This window comes from Melospiza melodia, chromosome 1, assembly GCF_035770615.1.
Source record: "Melospiza melodia melodia isolate bMelMel2 chromosome 1, bMelMel2.pri, whole genome shotgun sequence".
Lineage (NCBI taxonomy): Eukaryota > Metazoa > Chordata > Aves > Passeriformes > Passerellidae > Melospiza > Melospiza melodia.
Window position 1 is genome coordinate 38,390,884 of NC_086194.1, and position 18,622 is coordinate 38,409,505.

Here is an 18,622-nt window from a genome sequence, read left to right on the forward strand (position 1 = left end):
AAAAACAAACCTCAAAGCAATAAACCTTAATTTTAATTTTTGATGCTAGAGTTATTTTGTGCTATTCATAGTATTATTCTAGGGTCTTCACATTCCTTCTGCCTTAAACAGTGATAAGGGTAACAGAATCCCATCCCAAAGACTGCCAACACAGCAAATATAATATTACCATATGGTATTAAAAAATTCCATACACATCAGGATCTAATTAAACTAGTGATAGAAGAAGAACAACTGATGATACTGCAACACAAAAAATATGCTATGGGTCTTTTTATGCTCTAAGAGATTTTTTCTTCTAGTAAAGTATAAAGAGTGAGATATGTTTCTATAAGGAAAATTCCAAGGCTCACCCAAGGCTTTCTGTGCAAGGAGACCTGAATTCCCTGGAGGAAATATGTGATTCATTGCTCAATACTTAAGTGCTAAAAATATATATAAAATAAATTGGGATAAATCTTGCTTGTGCTGAGTCAGGTGTGAAGGTTGGTTTTGGATTGTATTGTCTGGCTACTATAAATATGGGGTATAAAATACAATGCAAAAGTGTCTTTTCTTAAAACATAGTTCCAGTCACTAAGAATTTTTTTTAACTTGTGTAGCATGGAAGCATTATTTTCAAAGTCTGGATTTAAAAAAACAAAGAAGAAAATTAAACTATCGTTGAATCCAGAAAGTTCAGAAATGCCACAGTTGAACTTTGAAGTCTTTAACCTGCTCAAAATCAAGCAGTCCTCAGATAAGCATTTCACTGAAGATTTCCTCAGATAAAGACAATGAATTCTTTTCCCAGGGCTCCTTGAAGAAGAAAGAAGAAGAAAGGAGAGAGTAGCTGATCTGGGGAGGTATTGGATTTGTGCATATGCTTTTTGCTTTGTCAGTTTGCAATGAAAGAACATTCCAACTTCTGCTGGGTAATTTGCACCAACCTGCCGGTGTCTGGCAGAAGGAGCCCACCATCTGAGTAGGAAATGTATGCACCAGGCACTCAAATTAATGTGACATATGAATTCTATGGAAATTTATGCTAATTTCCCTAATGGCTTCAAGATGGTCAGGAAACAAAATATATTCTGTGTTTTGTCAGGTTTTCAATTACTTCAGCATGCAAGACAAACAGTTCCCTCCCCTGTTCCGTAGGCATACCCACAGTTGTTCATTCACTCATTGCAAAAATTTCCTCTGTTAGTTAATCCTACCCTATAAAAATGAATTTTCATTACTAATTTTCTCATCAAATCAGGAAAAAAGCTCTGACCAACCCCATTCAAATCCTACTATCCCCTCATTAGCCATTCTCCTCGTGCCGCCGCATTGATTCCATTTCATTCTACATAAATGTAAGTTTGTTCAGGGGCTCATGCCACCGTTCACAGGGTGTTGTGAAGGGCATTTCACTACCAAAGAGAGCAGTTCTCCACAGGAGCCAAGGCCTTCTAAAGTTTTCTGTGAGATTAAACAGTATGAGCCTAACCCCACACATTGTTACAGCAAAATGGTCTGGTAGGAAGCTGCTGTTGGCCGGATTAATGCCCTTGGTATGGGTAATATGCTGTCCTTCCCATAGGCCTTCTTTGGGTCACAGTGGGTGTTTTTCACCCTTGCACAATACCAAGAGAAAATGAGACTTAGGCTCATTTTTACACAAAATAAACAAACTGAGCACATTTCAAAATCCTGCTGTGCTTTGTGTATGTATTGCTGTCTGCATTGATTTCCAGAATGTTGCGAAATGCTTTATTATCAAAGGAATACAAAGGATGAAGCAGATATCATTTGTTTTCATCCTCTCCTTGTCCTTCTGAAGAAACTGTTCTATTAACTCACCAGCTCTGCCATTTTGTGTTTGCACATGCTGCTTCAGCCAGCACATTTGAACATAACATCTATAGCAGGTGAACTGTGGAGCATGGAGAGTTCTGTCAGAACACATTAACCAGAAATCCTCTGGATATCCACTCACAGTAAGTCAGGGTGACAAGTCTCTTTCTCGGTAACTTTGGGGATCAGAAAAGGTTGAATACTCAAGCTTTCTGTGACGACACTTCATAAAATATCCACAGTTAGTGAGCAAAAGAAGAAAGCAATATTATGAAGGCCATTCTCCAAAGAAATTAAGAAAGAGTGACTACAGTAAGGAATACAAGTTTTTACTATAATATAACAGGGATATCCTAATAGCCCTGCACAGTAACTGTACTACTCCATTTTCCATGAGAAAAAAAAGTCATGCATATAGATCTGATGTTTCATTAACCCTACAACAACTAACATAATTCTAGAGATCTGGCAGAAGTAATAACACCTAATCTTGACAACTGATGATTTATATCAGCTGTATCATAATATGAATACTAATGTGTGAGGATCTTTCTTGACTTTACTGAATAGAAGCATATAAACATTTAAGAAAGGAAAAACCTTATATCATACTGGGAAAGAGCAAGTTTTCTGGACTATAAAATTTGCATGTGAAAAAAAATAATAAAAACTGAGTTAGAAGAAATGTAAATCATCTTTCTGGCATGAGCCCCTGAACAAACTTACATCATCATTTGAAAAATTTTATTCCTGCTGAGGTTTATCTGAAATCATCATGAATATCATTTCCAATTTGACAAAATAAACACATACTATTTGGAAAATTCCTTTAAATAATAAAGTATTGCAACACTTCAGAAAAAAAAATTTAAAAAAAAGAAAAAGATCATGCAAAACAACCAAACAAAAAAAAAAAAAAAAACACCAGTGACTATACTTTTCAAATATTAAGAACTAGCAGCTGACTAGCATACAGGACTCTGGGCTAATCAGCAGATGGTGCACAAATGCACTCCCTATAAAGCACAGCACTGGAATTTTCTGCCAAAGTAGCCAAGAGCTAAAAAATTCCCATGTAGACTAAGAATAAAGTGGGCTTTGTGGATGTACATGTGTGTGTATGAATATATAATCACTGTACTCAGAATATGCACACATATTCAAAATTAGTCAGACCCTCTAGTACTCCCATTAATGTGCTCAATGGTTTTTTTAGGATGGGCTGTATGCAATATCAAAGGAAAAACAAAAAAAGCAGATTATTCCCCTTACAGCAAATTTTGCAGGTATAAAACAGATTAAACTAACCTAGACTACAAAATTTACCCTGTACCAAGAGAAAAAAAAATTTATAAATTTACATACATACAGCCCCACAGAGAGAAAATTAAGAGTCAGTCTATTCAAATAAACTCCTCTGGCTCACAAAGAAATTAAAGCATTGGTAAAACCAAAATGTTTCTTTCTTGAATAATGCTGAAACTTCTATGCCAGCTATAAGATAATTTAGTTGTTCTTTCTTTAGCTGTAACATTATTTGTTTCCACAATCTTTTAATTTGGAGTGCTCCTAAGAACAGAGAGGCTTGCCACTGTTTTTGAAAGAATTTGTTTCACAGTAAAAAGTCTTTAAACGACAACGCTTCAATTGTGAATAATATGTATTTCTTAAAGCCTGACAGTTCCAGGATCTTTTCTTTGGCTTTCTCAAGCATATTTCATCTGGTTTTGACAAGGGTCGCTGGCATGAAAAGAGTCAGTGATGAAATAAAATACAATACAGTGAATTACTGTGGTAGTGCTTTTTTCTTTAAAATTTCAGGATTTTAAGACATTAGGAATACTCTTTTACTGATGTGTGAATACAAAACCATGTCTCCCTTAACATAGGAAAATTAGTTTTCAATTAAGAATAATTTAATTTCATTATGAGCTGTGATTGGTCAGAAAATAAAACACCACATAAAACCAATAAACAAATTCGATATCAATTACTGGATAATTTTTCTAAGGAGCTTTTGATCACTCCATTGTTTACATGACAGAGTCTACTGTTGAAATCCTCAATAGTTTAGGTTAAAAGCTAATTTATTTTAAGAAAAAGAAAGTTTGAAAGGTTATTAATATTGGCCTGCTATGAAGATCACATCTGTCTTGAAACATCATTGAACAAGACGGTATCTGATGTTCTTTCCTGCATCCTGCAGCATCTATTCTTCCCTCTGACACCACTAATGACAGAAATAAAGGCCTAAAAACAAAATACATGTATGCTAGAATTTTACTTTATATCTTTACTAGACACACGGTAACATGGATCAACAGCAGTTCTAAGTATATGCCACAGGCAATTTGATGAAAAAATAAAGGTAGTAAAAAAGGCTTCAACAGCTCATTTTACATCTCAGAGCCTTTCACAGAATACAGAATTTACTGTATTTGTTTTGCTTCTGCCAAATACCATCAGCACCCTGATGTTCTTTCTGAGTGGAATTTTCTCGGTTATTTTTTTCTTTTTTAAACACACAGCTATGAAGAAAAACCTAAGCCTTTGGCTATATATATCTTGGTCCTGCCTGATGTAAATCAAGCAAGTAGGCCTCTGAACCTTTAAAACTGAAGTTTTACCAGTGTTTTCTACAGAACCTTAAAAAAATTCAAGTGGAAAGGCGTCTCTGGAATTTACTTAACATCTTACACAAAGCAGAAATAATTTCAAGGTTAGATCCAGTTGAATTCTAAAAGTCTCCAGAGAATAATTTCCACGTCCTCTTTGGTCAACTTATTCCTGTGCTTACCCACTTTTACACTGAAGTTCCGAATGCTTATATCCATATATCTAACCAGAACTTTCCTTGTTGCAATTTGTGATGCTCCCCTCTTGCCCTTTCATATACATTCATCTTCTACCTAAAAACCCCTTTAAGGAAGTTGAAGACTGCAATAGGATCCCCCATGAGCCCTTCTTTTCTCCACGGGAATTAAAACCAGCCTTGTCAACCTCTCTTTGTGAGTCACATGCTCAGGTAACCTGACCAGCCTGGTGATGCTCTTCCACACCCAGTGCCTTACAATGATGTCTCTCTTGAAGCACTGGGGGCCCAAAAATGGGCATGGTACCATCCCACTGTGTAGTTCATGAATCCTGTTCAACTTTCTGTCCACAAGGATACCCAAGTCTTCTTTTCACAAATCTGCTATAGCAAACGTAGGGGAAAACAGAGCTGAGTCAGAACTATGGTCATGTAATCATTGGTTTTCATCAGTTTGATGACCAAAAACTAAAAAAAAAAACCTAAATAAATAAATAAATAAGATAGTCTTTTACCTTTTTTTTAATCATGCTATAATAATAACTTTAAAATAAGGTGCAAAACAAAACAATATCCGACAAATAAACCTAGGACATCATTCCTGAATAGAATGAGGAGTTTGCCTCCTTCTCTTGAAATCAACAGGTTTTGGAGTTAATTTCACTGGCACTGGTCTTAAATCTCTGATCTTGAGATATATTTCCCCTACTGAGAAATATCTCTGAGGATAAGAAGTTAACTAAAGATTTCAGCTGCATGACTAGCAGGATGACAGTGAATATTGATTCAGAGGGGAAAAAAAAGCCATGAATAAGTAAAAGTCAGCAGTAGTGAAATTTGTCTCACACAGGATAATTGGTTTTTTTTTCTTCTACTCAGATGTAGCTCAAAAATTCTGCATGATTTCTGAGATATCCTAAATAATTTTAAAAATTAATGCTACTTGAGACATAAAAAAAAAAATTATTATTTTATAGCTTCATTGAAGAGTACAGATCTAAATTTGAAGTCAGAAAACAACTGAATATGGGAAAAGCTCTTAGGAAATTAATACCAGGAAGCGTTGATAAACTTTGTGCGTTGTCATGACACGTAGAAGATCTGTTGCCTACCAGATGCCAGTGCAGGGGAAAAAAACACCCCACCATATTTAAAGAAGACAAGTTACTGAGAAGGTCTGGATGGAAGCCATGGTCATCACAATCTATATTGGACCTAGTGATATAAGCAGAACTAAATGGAGAGCCTGCAAAACAGGATTCACCAGTTTGTTATCTGTATGTACAAGATCAAATGCCAGCGTTCTCAGAAATGAGAATGGTGCCACACTCAGGGAGAAGCAAAGAATGGCAGACCAACACCTCACACATATTCAGAAACAACACAGATGGACATACACTGCTCTCAGAGTAACTGAGTTACATCCAGCTAATTTAGCATTGACTATCAAGATTCCTGCTAGAGGTAAAACGTGAAGATATCACTAGCCTAAAACAGCATTATCTTTTAAGTGGAGAGAAAAACTGCTTCAGAAAAATAGGTTGCATGGCAGGTGCTAGCCTCAAAAAAAAACCCCAAAAACAGGGGGAAAAAAGTAATTAGAAAGAGGCTACATTGATGCAAAGTAGAAGTTCAAAAAGAAGGATGTCCCATTTTTTTTAAATGCAGTTTAAACACAAATTTGAGGATATAATGGGTAGTTATTTTTCAATATGGTAGAAAGAGTTGCACACCTAGGAGTAACATAAAGGCCTGAAAACATCCGGTTATAAATGTCTAAAAAGGACAAGCAAACTGTGACAGAGCAATATTTGGAATATGCGGAGAAGTGAGTAAGGAAGAGTAAATGTAGCAAGCAGGCAAACAGTGGATGAAGATTTTCACCCCTCTAACCTGCACATAGCAGCAGCGTTTGTGAGCTGTTGAGGACACCTCTAAGTATTCCATCCTCCACGTCTTCACACACCTTCAAAAACCTTCTCCAGGTGTGCCAAAAGGCAGCAAAGAAGGACCCACTTCTAAACTCGTTTCAGCTGCCACTTTTGAACTTCTATTGGGCAAACTTCCATGTCCTTTGGATGAAGGCAATTTACGAAGCATCTTGCCTCAAGATGGTAAAAAGGAGGGCACTCTATACAGCAGGGGCTATTAAAAGAGAATCTGAGCAGTCTTACACTCAGGTAGAAAACTGAATCGTTTGTAACTTTTTGAATCTGTTATTAGAGGCTCCTTTAAACCTTAGGCAGATGTTCTTATTGATTGAGATTCTCCACACACCTTAAACATTTGATTGATAATAAGCTGCTACGGAACATTTTTTTCATTTGTCAGTTAAGACAGTCAAAAACAAAGGAATTTCCTAACTGAGACCAGAACTATACTTCAACAAAAAAACAGCACATCCTGAAGTGCACTTGATGAACAATAAGGACCTTCAAAAATACTTTAAGTATATTTAGACATAAATTTCTACTTATCCCCCATCTCCATGAAAAATTACCCATTATTAAAATTCACAGTAATACAAACTTCCATACTTTATTTTAAAATTTTGTTGTCCTATTCAGTGAACCAATTGCCAGATATGCCACATGAAAAATTATTAACTCCTGTGGACTTTCCCCTCAAACCCAAAAGAATGTTTTGGGAATTGCTAAAATATATTTTATCTATGTGACTGCATGCTGTTATTGAAGTTATTCCAGATGCACTCAATAAACATTCCCCACAGCCTTCCTACAACTTGTTACAGTGCCAACTTTACCTGTGACTGATCTGTATTAAAATTTAGCAATGTTCATTTGCATTTATTTATAATAGCAGATAGCTAACTACAGCAAGTCCACATGGATATTTGCACACATGTTAAGAGTTTGTCCACATTTACCATCCATTCATCCTTTTCATATACTCACAAAGGCAAGTAGATCCTATGATACTTATTAGTATCTCCCATGCATGAGACCAGTGTGAGCTGGCTCTTAAGTTTCTTTCATTCACCTTGTGATAAAACTTTTTGGTGAACTATTAAGTCCTATATAGTGGTATTACATTTCTGAATAAAATAAAAACTTCTGCAAATACAAATGGTGGTTTCAAAGCATTGCTTGCAAAAGTGTTATTTAAAGCAGAAAATGAAAACAGACAAGTGCTTTGATATAAGGAGGAAGATTCACATTTGGAAGCAAAGGAAGTGACAACACACTGCCCTTAGCCAGTCCTACATGTCTAGAAGTCTCCAGCTTTGACATTTGAGAGATATTACTAATGCCCAGAGGGAACCTGCTGTGATGCTTCACAAGATACTGGCATGTATGATCCACAAACTAGAAGTTTAAAATCAGAGGAAAATACATATTGGATTTGCTGTTAACACAAAAGGCAAGATATGTGACTTCCAGGGACATCTCAAGCTGAACTGACAACTCTTACTTGCCAGAAAATTAATGAAAAATCACCTATTCTGAAGGAAAACATACTTTGCCTGAAGACTTCCTCTTTTCTGCCATGTCCCATCCAATCTTATTCCTCTGAAAGAAGGGCTAACACAATGAAAAGAGAAGATGACACCACTTCTCTGAAAGCCCTGACTTGGTGGTTTACCACCTAAAAGTAAGAATGTGTCTACCCCAAAGCTATCAGCTTTCATGATCACAAAACATGACAGCAGAGGTGAAAAATGCAATAGCAGCATGGAGATAGAAAATACATAGTAACACAACAGTGCAAGGACAGAAACTCTGCAAGCAGTTTGGATAAATCACCTGGATTTTCTATGCACAGATTAGTAAAAAGTAAGGATTTAGATGCAAAAGAAAGCTTGTAAAAGAATAAACATTTTCTCTGACCAGTGTGCAAAAAATGTATAGTGTAGATTTAAGAAAACTGTCACCTCAAATGCTGCTGTAGGAAACTACATTCAACTACTGAATGAAGTTGAAAAAAGAATAAAGTGTGGGAAATATACATTCCTTTTTAGTGCATATTTCATAATATTCATTACCATAACAATAAAATAGTTATTCATTCTAAAGCAATGTTAAGTATTGAATTAAGGGATTTGCTTTTTGAAATTAGCAAGTGGGAAAATTCTGATACTTTTTGCTCTCGTTTTCTATGTACTCAGTGTCCTTGTTGGCTTTACAATAAAATTTTGCTTTAATGAAATTTTTAGCGAAAAAAGAGTTGTAGTTAGATTTAGTTTAAAAGAGAGTAAATAAAACTAAATTGGATAGACTTTGGTCTGCGTTATGAATTTAGAGAGCTAGATAAATAAACCACCACTAAATGGTTCACAGCCTTCTATGTTTCAAAACAATAATGGCTCAGAAATCAGTTTTTTCAGAAAACAGTTCAGAAAGCACAAAGATTTCTATTAATTATGTGACTTTGCTCACCTCCTTCATTATTTTCCTGTTTGTTCTGTAATGTATTGTAAAAAGTATTGCAGAGGAAAGCAGTTTTAGCTTTTGTCCTAACCATGCCTCATTCACTCACGATGATTCAGCAATTTACACAAAATGCACAGAAGAAATTCTGGTTTACATAAAATTTTAGAAACGTCAGCTTTCTCACTGGTGCTGCTATATGTTTCCATCCACAGTTGTTTTTCCATTCTGTCAGTGAGTTTTGTGAGCTTTGCTCCTGCTGGTTAGAATAAATGATTTCCCACAAGAGGTCACCTCTTCCCACAGTGTCCAGGCAGGTTTTATGAGAAGTGGTGCAATGTCAGCAGACCAGACTGGAACTGCATCTTGCCCTCCTTTTAATCCCAAAACATACTCAAAATCTTCACTGACTTTCTTGTCACCTTTCCACCGCACAATGAGAGTAGAAAAGCAAAAAAAATCACCAGTAAAAAGAATATTTTCTAGGGTGTAATGAGTAAAGTGTGAGAAGTCTTTTTAAGAGACATTAAAGGCAATTATTAGGAGGAAGGTACACAAAAAAACTGTGTTGCTCCAAAGCATGTTACAGTTACAGAAGTGATGATGTCTCACTTTATCCTGTTAAGTCATCACAAATCACTGTACCAAGTAATGACGCAAGAAACATTGGGTTCACGTCCCTTTTGTGGCTGCAGTGCGCTGTTCTGTAGTTGCCCTGCCCCAGGAAGGAACCACAGGGGTATGGTACAGTAAAGCTGCCAAACAGATACATAAGCAACCAACAAAACTTTCAGAGTATATCTGGTTGTTCAAATACAGTCCAGGTACCAACAGAGCAGCAAAGAAACACTGCTTTTAAACCCACAATGCACATTATTTTCTGATTATAGATTTGCAGATATTAACAGACTTTTTGCATATGCAACTTATCTGATGAAATTAGGCAGAGATATTCAAGTAACGTAAATGTTCTGTAATTCAAGTCCAACAGACAAAAGCTCCTTCACACAGCTGGAAGTTGATGACTGTAGCATGACAACTCTAATTACACAGTCAAATGCAAATACAGCTGAACCCTACCTCTGTTCAGCAGTCCATTGAAAATTATTTTGGAACAAGACATGGGCTTTTGTTTCACATGAATCAATCCTCCCTTTCTATTATCCTCTCGTGATACAAAACACACAAACCTATCCTGCTTCATGGGAATAATTTGGAGATGAAACAAAATGGGAAATCACAGCTCCAATATTTTTCCCAACCTTTCCATGTATGTTAGTTCCAAGAGAGCATCCAGCAGTGCAAAGGCAAATACAACAGAGTTTGTGAAACACTGTATTTAGAAATTAAGTTTCCTTGTGCATAGTCCAGATACTTCATTCATATGTAGAGACATACTGAGTAACTATAATGACAAAACCGTAGAAGACAATGCATAAAACAGAACATTTTCATGCTTTTAATTTACAGCAGAATCCAGTCTCTAGAATTATTATGTCACTAATGTGGACATCAACCACAACAGCTGTCTTTTGTGACAATTGGACTACCATACAAGAAACACCATTCTCTTAAATAAAGTATCCTTCTGACATACATTGAGAAAACAATGTGCATGGCTAACAGTTAGATAGATCAATGACCTTCAAAAAGCACCATTTGCATGTACATGATAAATTGCAATGCTCAAGTCATAATTTGTTTAGTCATGGTCATATGTCACTTGGGCTTGCTGGGGTCTCATCAACAAAGCAATCATTTGTCAGAAAAATGTGGCCCATATTTCAGAAATACAAGTTATGACAAAACCTATAATGGTAAAAGGACTCTCATGTTCTGATTTATACTTGTCTCAAAAAAGGCATCTCAGAGAGTTTCTCTATTGAAAGTGAAAGGAGGATGGTTACTCAAATATTCACTTCTTATTCAATTCTAACTTCTAGCAAGAAATATTTTATACTGGTCTCTCTAATTTACAACACCCAGTTGAAGAGAACTGAGCATGGTGACATGTGAAATAACCCTTCATCATACTCTACCCTACATATTTTCTCATTGGAGCACTGCTTTTGACGATCTGCCAGATTTGAAAATCCTTAAGTTTCACATAAACTCACAAAACAATTGCACTTTGAAACAAAGAGCTAGATATTCAAACAGCTATTTTCTGACTACAAATTGATGCAGCTACACACAACATTGAATACTCCTAAGGAGGAAGTAAGAAATATGCTGCTATACTGCTAGTTTGAGCCTCTCCAGAATATAAATGTTGAACCATGATTGAAGCTCTTTGATAATAATTTCAGCATTGCTTAATTGCTAATTCTTTCATTATCATGGATTAAAGTGGAAAAATGAACTGCAGAAAAAAATCTTTCTATCATTAGCAAAATTGTGTTGCTAATAATAACAATAACAATTCCTCCTTAAACAAATATAGCAATAAATTAGATTGTGTTTATTTGGTCTAATAGAGAATGCATTTGTGGATAACCACATTGCACCTTTAATCAATTAGGAAATCAATCTTTCTTTATGCATTTCCACAGCTCCTACTAATGGTAGTAGCATTTTTTTCTAAGCCTGAACTCCGAACATTGTCAAATGCTGCAGTCCCAACGGCCACTTAAAGACAAACTTAATTGTATTGCTGGATATTATGGGGGTGTTATTTGTTTTATTGTTGTGTTTTACAGAAAAGCACAACACCTCATACACAGAAAAGCACTCTCATCCAACATAGGCAAAATATCAGTTATTCCCCACTCTTAGTGTGGGAACAAAGCAGAGACTAGTAAAATAATAATATGAAGTTCTATCTAAGGATTGTTGTTTTGCATATCCTTCTGCAAGTGGGCCAGGAAGCAACTCAAGGTATAAAATAGTAAGCAACGTGTGAGATGGAGAAAGAAAGTCTGCAAGTCGTAAGTGCAACATATTAAGACAATTATTTCTCTGACATGGTACACAGAAGCAGATACAAGAATGCAGTACAGCCCTATACATGGTACAGCAAAGTTGAGTACTACCTGTTATTAAATTGAAAAAATTGCAACATGGTAATTTGTTTTTTCTTATCAGGGACCATCATTGGCCTCCATTATCTAATCTGCCTTAGTACAAAAAGCCACATGTGTTTTTCTTTGGGGATCACAATTCACTGTGATGATTGAAGAGTATGTCACCTACTATGAAATGCTTTCCTCAAAGCTGTCAATGAAATTGATCAAAGTCAAAATAAGTTTTGTTCTATCTCTGTTTCAATTCAGCCATGATCTTGAAACAAACTTATGTTAGCTGTGGGTTGAAGCCAGAATAAGCAAGCTAAAGGAGTTTGGGAATGTAATTCTGTGTAATGTACTTGTTTCAATTTATTTCACAACCACCTTATATTCATTAAAAGCAAGCATGCCCCTAACAAGGATAACCTTTCTAGTAGACTGTGAAATATGGAGTATCAGTGATTATGCTGAAAACCATCAAAATATAAATGAAATTAGAAAGAATCGGAATCAACATCATTATGTAAACAAAATATAAACTGAAAACTCTTGTAATAACACAGATGGTGTATGTTAAGATATTTGCCAGATGCTAGGGATGATCTCCAGCACTCTGAAGTCACCAAAAACCTTTGCTTTAACTTCAAAGTATTTGTTGTCTGAATAAAACAAAGTCTATATTCATATATATCAACATAGTGCACATTGCTGCAATTCTCAGATCAAAATATGGCAAAGATCTATATATTATAATGCTTACCATTATCACTTTTGAGATTTCCATTGCTGAGCTGTTTCAACCTCTTCTGGTGGGATTTGCCGTTGTAGTGGATTTGTGCCTGAGCAGCAGAGTTCAGCTGAATGTTACAGACATTACACAAAGTGAAATTGGTGTGTTTCTTTTCTCTCTCCTTCTTTTCTTCAGTGCCATCAGGTGCTAATTCTTTCTCACCTTCCCTGTCTGGGAGAGATGTGAAATCTGAATTGTATGACTGGTTATCAACTGGTAAATCGGGGCTCCAGGGCTTCTTCATATTTTCTGAGAAGAAAAAAACACAGGAGAGAAAATTGATGAGAACACAAAATAATATAGAAAAGATAGCAATATCTGCAAACCACTAAAAGGCAGAAAATAATTTTTTGCATTTTATATTTTGACATTATCTTTCCACTCATATATTTTGCTTTCTGCTCAACTTCTGCAGTTCTTTGATGTAACTTGACTAACTTCCCAGCCAAATGATGCCAAAGCTGAGCTACCATTAGATATGGATGTGGCACCTCCTGTGATAACTGATCTAAGAAAGAGTAAAAACACTGCAGGAGCTAAGAAAAAAATGTGAGATAAAACAACCCTTCAGTCAATGGAAGAAAAGGGGGAGAAGGTATAATTAACAGAAGAACCTCCCTCCCATTATATATTAGTTCAATAAGCTTAAATGGACAGACCTCACCCTCTAGTTTTTTAAACATTTAGCAGCCCCAGTCATCCTCTCCCCACATCTTGTGATTGCTTTCAAGCCCATGTCTAATAACTTCACAACTTTCTCAGAGTAGTTCAAAGACAAATAAACATGTTATTAGTTTCTTATCTTAACCACCCAGGATAATAATTGAAGGATAGTTAGCTTAGATTCAGCTAATACCAGACAGCAACAACAACTGCAGAAATGAGAAGCTAATCCCATCTGCAGAACTTCAAGTGAAACCAGTGCAACTGTGAGCTTCCCTGATTAAAAGTGAGCAGAAATGGCACAGGTAAAGACATGCTCTGAGCACTGCAAACCTAATTTACTATTCAAGGAATGCAAAATGTTATACCAAATTAGCATTTTGATGAGACCTTTATATACCATATAAATCTTTAAAGTGCTTGTTCACCCGGACTTAGTGAATAAATGAAGGTCTAGACAAAGAATCTAATCTATACTTTGAGTGACAAAATTACTGCAGCCTTAAATACAATGATGCTGTTTGGTCTCTAATTGACAAATCAATCGACCTAGAGACAAAAAAAGATTATTGCAGCTACACAAGAAAATGGGTCTTTAATGCCAGATCCAGAAGAGTTTCAGTGTCTAAAACAAGCCTCCAGATTTGGGTCTGATTACAGCAAAATGCTGCAAATCATTCTTCAGATAGCTTAAAATGACTTAAATTTCATCAGCTCAACTTTTTTGACAGATCTTAGAAAGATTTAAAGACAATTATTGCCTTCAAATCAAATCACAAAGACAAATTTATCTAAAGAAGAAAGTCTAAAATCTATCAATATTCAAATCAATTTCAATCTCAGTTTTCGTATCTGCTTGATATCTAATTAGCATTGTGTTCTATGCTAACCAAACCCCATGTCATTTAAGAAACGACAGATTCAAGTCTGAGAGGACCTCTGCACTTGCTGTAGATTTAAACCTAACTCAACTAGATCTGTCAGTATTATTTCAGCTTCTGTGTAGTCAGCTCTTATCTAGGATCGTAGCTGTTGAAGGCAAGAGATGAGAAAGCAAGCTAAACAATTCACTCCAAAGCAAAAGACACTGTGAGACTGTAGAAGCTTAGAAGAAAACCTGATGTCTTCAATAGCAGACCTATAGCAAATTTCTCCTAATGCAGGGAGGAGGTTTCTCCTGAGGAAGAAGCATAAATCTATCAACCTCTCAGCCTTTCTGGAGTTTGCTCACTCCAAAGATTCATCCGTTTAAAATATTTTTAAATTAGTAAATTCAGTCTTTAATCAAAGCAGTATAAGGATTAAAATGCTATCACAATAGAATAAATTTTACTGATTTGATCTAGATGCCAGTAACAGTTCAGTAATCTCACTTTATATATATGTTGTACGTGAATATATATAAAATCTATTGCATTGAAAGCATTCCCCACTAGAGAGCAGTGTGAATTTAAAATTACAAGAACAATATATCTCTAGACCTATAGTGCTAGCTATATAGGCATAAGATTACTATTAAAAAAAACCAGATTTTTTCAACCAAGATGTACACCTTTGTAAGCAAATATAATCTAGTAAATTAAACATTGTATGCTATGTGTATGCATGTCTCATTCCTTTTGAAACATTTACACACATATGCTGGCAGCCTAACAAAATGCATTACCATGTCATTACATCCTTCTAATATTCCAGTCAAAACAGTCTAATCCATTAAAGTCTTATTTTTGGCATATAGAATCTGTCTTGCATTACAATTTCATTCCAGAAAACAAAATTAAAAACTGCACACTCAATAATGGCACAATAAAATAATAATAAGGGAAATTCCACCTTGGAAATAAGTGATTTGTGCATCTACCATGTGCTTTCCTTAGAAAAGCACATAACATCATTAGAGCTGCAATACATTTTTGTGTATGCCCCTGTCACTCTCAAATCTGGAGGAAGGGGATAATTTATAACTGGAGTTTAGGTAACAACTACGAAAACAGAAGTTTCAGAAATATATATTACACTACGGTACATCACCATTTTCTTTACAGATACACAGTGATTTCTGAATATATAATGACACTGCTAAAGGCATAAAGTGACATGTTGCAAACCTTTACACCCGTAAAGCCAGTATTACATGGCAGTACTCAAAACAATCCATTTAAGAAAAAATTCAAAGTGTGAAGAAATTTTTTTTAAAAAAACAGAAACAGTTTCTGATTAAAACATTCTGAGTCATTCTCATTAAATATTTCTTAAAGAACAAGTAAATAAAGATTGCAAGTGATGAAGAAGAGGAAGATATACGACTATAATATGCTGATATACTTTTAAAATACAATTTACCACTCTAAATAGTATTTTTAAATAAACAGGGGAAAAAAAAATCATTTTCTTAAAATCTTGTAAAGATCCACCAGTGTTTCAACCAACACACATGCAGTCTAGCTCATGAAAGAAACAAGCCTTCAGCTCATGCATGCATCATTATATACTTCCATTTTCTGGAGTAAAAACATTTAGGCAGCAATTTTGTTTGGCAAGGAAAAGAATGCTTATTTCATGCTATTGGAAAATTACACGGAATATGGTTAAAACCATTTAACTTTAAAAGAAATTTTTAATTTTTATCAATGTCTAATTGGCTTGATATTATGTGGACAAGATTTTCATGATAACCCACCTTCACTGCCATTATATTATAGAGTTCATGTCAACTGTACTGGTTACATATCTTTTAAAGTCATCAGTTTTGCAGAGAACTCTTTTTTCCCCAGAAGAGAAAGCCAGCTTCTCAATTTTAGGGGCCCTAATGAAGCCTGCAGAGCACTAGAAATGAGTGAACTAGGCAACCAAGATCCCAAAATTTCATGCCAATTTAAAAAGCACTCTGGATAAATGCTTACATTTATTTACCCTGGGGCTTTGAACTCAATTTTGGCTCAATGATGCTTACCAATAAAATGAACTTTGCACAACATTATAGCTTTGTGAAGTAGAAAACTGTCCCATATGGAAAACCAGCACAACTACAATTTGTGGTGTTTGCTGCCTTAGATAACATAGCTACTTCCTGGGGATTTCTCTTCTAAAATATGCTTGAAAGTAGGAGATTAGAAATCTCATCCTTCCCTGAAACAACCCTTACCTTTTTAGCTGCAAGCCAATGGCCTGCTTTCTAGTCAAGAAAACTGAAAGGAAATATTACTCATTTGTACTACAATTGTTCTCTTTCCAGACCATCTTATCAGCGTAGAACTGTATCACTGTGACTTTGGCTCTGTGTACATAACACTTAAATATGTTGGGTACATTCAAGAGGCCAACAGAGTATAGGAATCCCAGAGACCCCTGTGTACCCAAGTCTGTTGTATTTAATGCAGACCTCCTGCCATTGATGAATGATCTAGTTCAGCCTGGAGAAGAGAAGGCTTCAGGGTGACCTTAGAGAAACCTTCCAGTTCCTGAAGGGGCTTACAAGAAGGCTGAAGAGGGACTTTTCACAAGGGCCTGTAGTGATAGAACAAGGGGGAATGGCCTCAGGGTGAAGGAGGATGTGTTTAGATTAGGTATTAGGGGAAAAAAAAAAAACTCATTTTAAGTGTGGTGAGGCACTGGAACACATTACCCAGAGAAGTGGACTCTCCATCCTTGAACAGGTTCAAGTCCAAGTTGGATGGAGCTTTGCATAATTTGGCCCAGGAAGATTGCCTTCCTATGGCAGGATAGCTGGAACTAGGTGATTTTTAGGGTCCCTTCCAACACAAACCATCCTATGATTCCACACATTTTAAAGTTTATCTCCTTGTCTACTTCCCGACAGGTTTCTACAACAAATATATTCCTGTAATAGCTAAAGGACAGAAAAGATGGACAGGGCATTAAGGACAAAGTCCACTAATTACTATATTCAGGGATTTCTAATATTTCTTTTCAAAACCGTGAAAGACATTCAAGTAGCAATCATCAATTGCTACTTGATTGCAGATGCTTACATCTCAGTTACTCATTCCCAGACTCTATTCCTAGACATTTTAAATTTCACCAAGAAGCCCTATGCAGAGTCATCTCACTATTAAGCAGACTAAAGCATAAATTCAGGTGTTTTGTGGTCAGAAAAATATATTCCTCTTCATTTGCAGATGTCTATGCTGTAGATCTCAAATTAGATGGGATAAATTTTGCTCTGCCCATGCTAATGTCTCTCCAAACATTAAAAAGACTGAACTTTTGCAGGTAATAATAATAGTACTCATTTTCTGAGATATCAACAGATAACAACAAATATTGAGAGATACCATCTGTTTTCAAGAAACTGTTGTTAATGCAATGTTTAAAAAAGAAAAGGAAAATAAAAAGAGGAAAAAAAGAGAGACTGATCACTTATCAATATCTTCACCTTGTCAGTTTTCATATATTTGGGGGATGTTACTGGCCTACTACACCCTCTGGTAATAACTAGAATTTTCTCATCTTTTCCAGTTTCATCATAAATATGTTGTTCTATCTTTCAGGTGATAGGACATCACCAATTGACATAAGTCACTGCTGCCCAGTGACTTTTGCATCAAGCTTTTAAGAATCTTCTTCACACTGTGAGTGGAACTATGTGCCAGGACCCTTCCCAAGACTGCGATGTCTGTGCTGTAGTTTTCCTATTTATGTTATGCTCACTGAAGTTCCTTGCTGCATTTGGTACTTGTGATACCTTTACCACAAAGCCCATGAGTGCTAACTTGCCTTTGCAACCTTTAATTGAGCTCACTGAATAAAATGCTAGCTCTAGAAATGTATTCCTGGGAGAAACCTAAAATCATCATACTGCCATCTATTTTAAACATGGACAGTGGGGGCAGGGTAGCCTGGGGGAAGGATCAGGAATACAAAAATAAAATATCCTTGGCTTCTTCCTCCCCCTCATTATCGCTGGATGATCCCAACACTGCAGCTTTCCGGTTTTGGTCGCGGCTGCACCTGCTCCTGGTTTAGAGCCCAGAGTGATTGAGGTCACGAACGGCCCATTCTGCACATCGCGGCTGCGGCACAGCAAACGCACAACAAAGGGGACTGAGCAGCAAAGAGGTGACAGGACACTCACGGTGAAACCTCTGCATCTGTGGAACACAGTTCTCTCCCAAATGACCTC

The 18,622-nt window shown here is 36.0% G+C and overlaps 1 protein-coding gene across 3 annotated transcripts in view; it reads right to left on the minus strand.

Annotated features, from left to right (window-relative positions):
• ZNF385D (zinc finger protein 385D) overlaps window positions 1–18,622 on the minus strand; it is a 415,474-nt gene that overhangs the window by 319,053 nt on the left and 77,799 nt on the right. For all 3 annotated transcript variants that reach the window (XM_063154367.1, XM_063154350.1, XM_063154342.1), the window contains exon 2: window positions 12,787–13,065. In XM_063154367.1, the coding sequence (XP_063010437.1) occupies window positions 12,787–13,065 (279 nt within the window). The remainder of the gene's footprint in view (window positions 1–12,786; window positions 13,066–18,622) is intronic.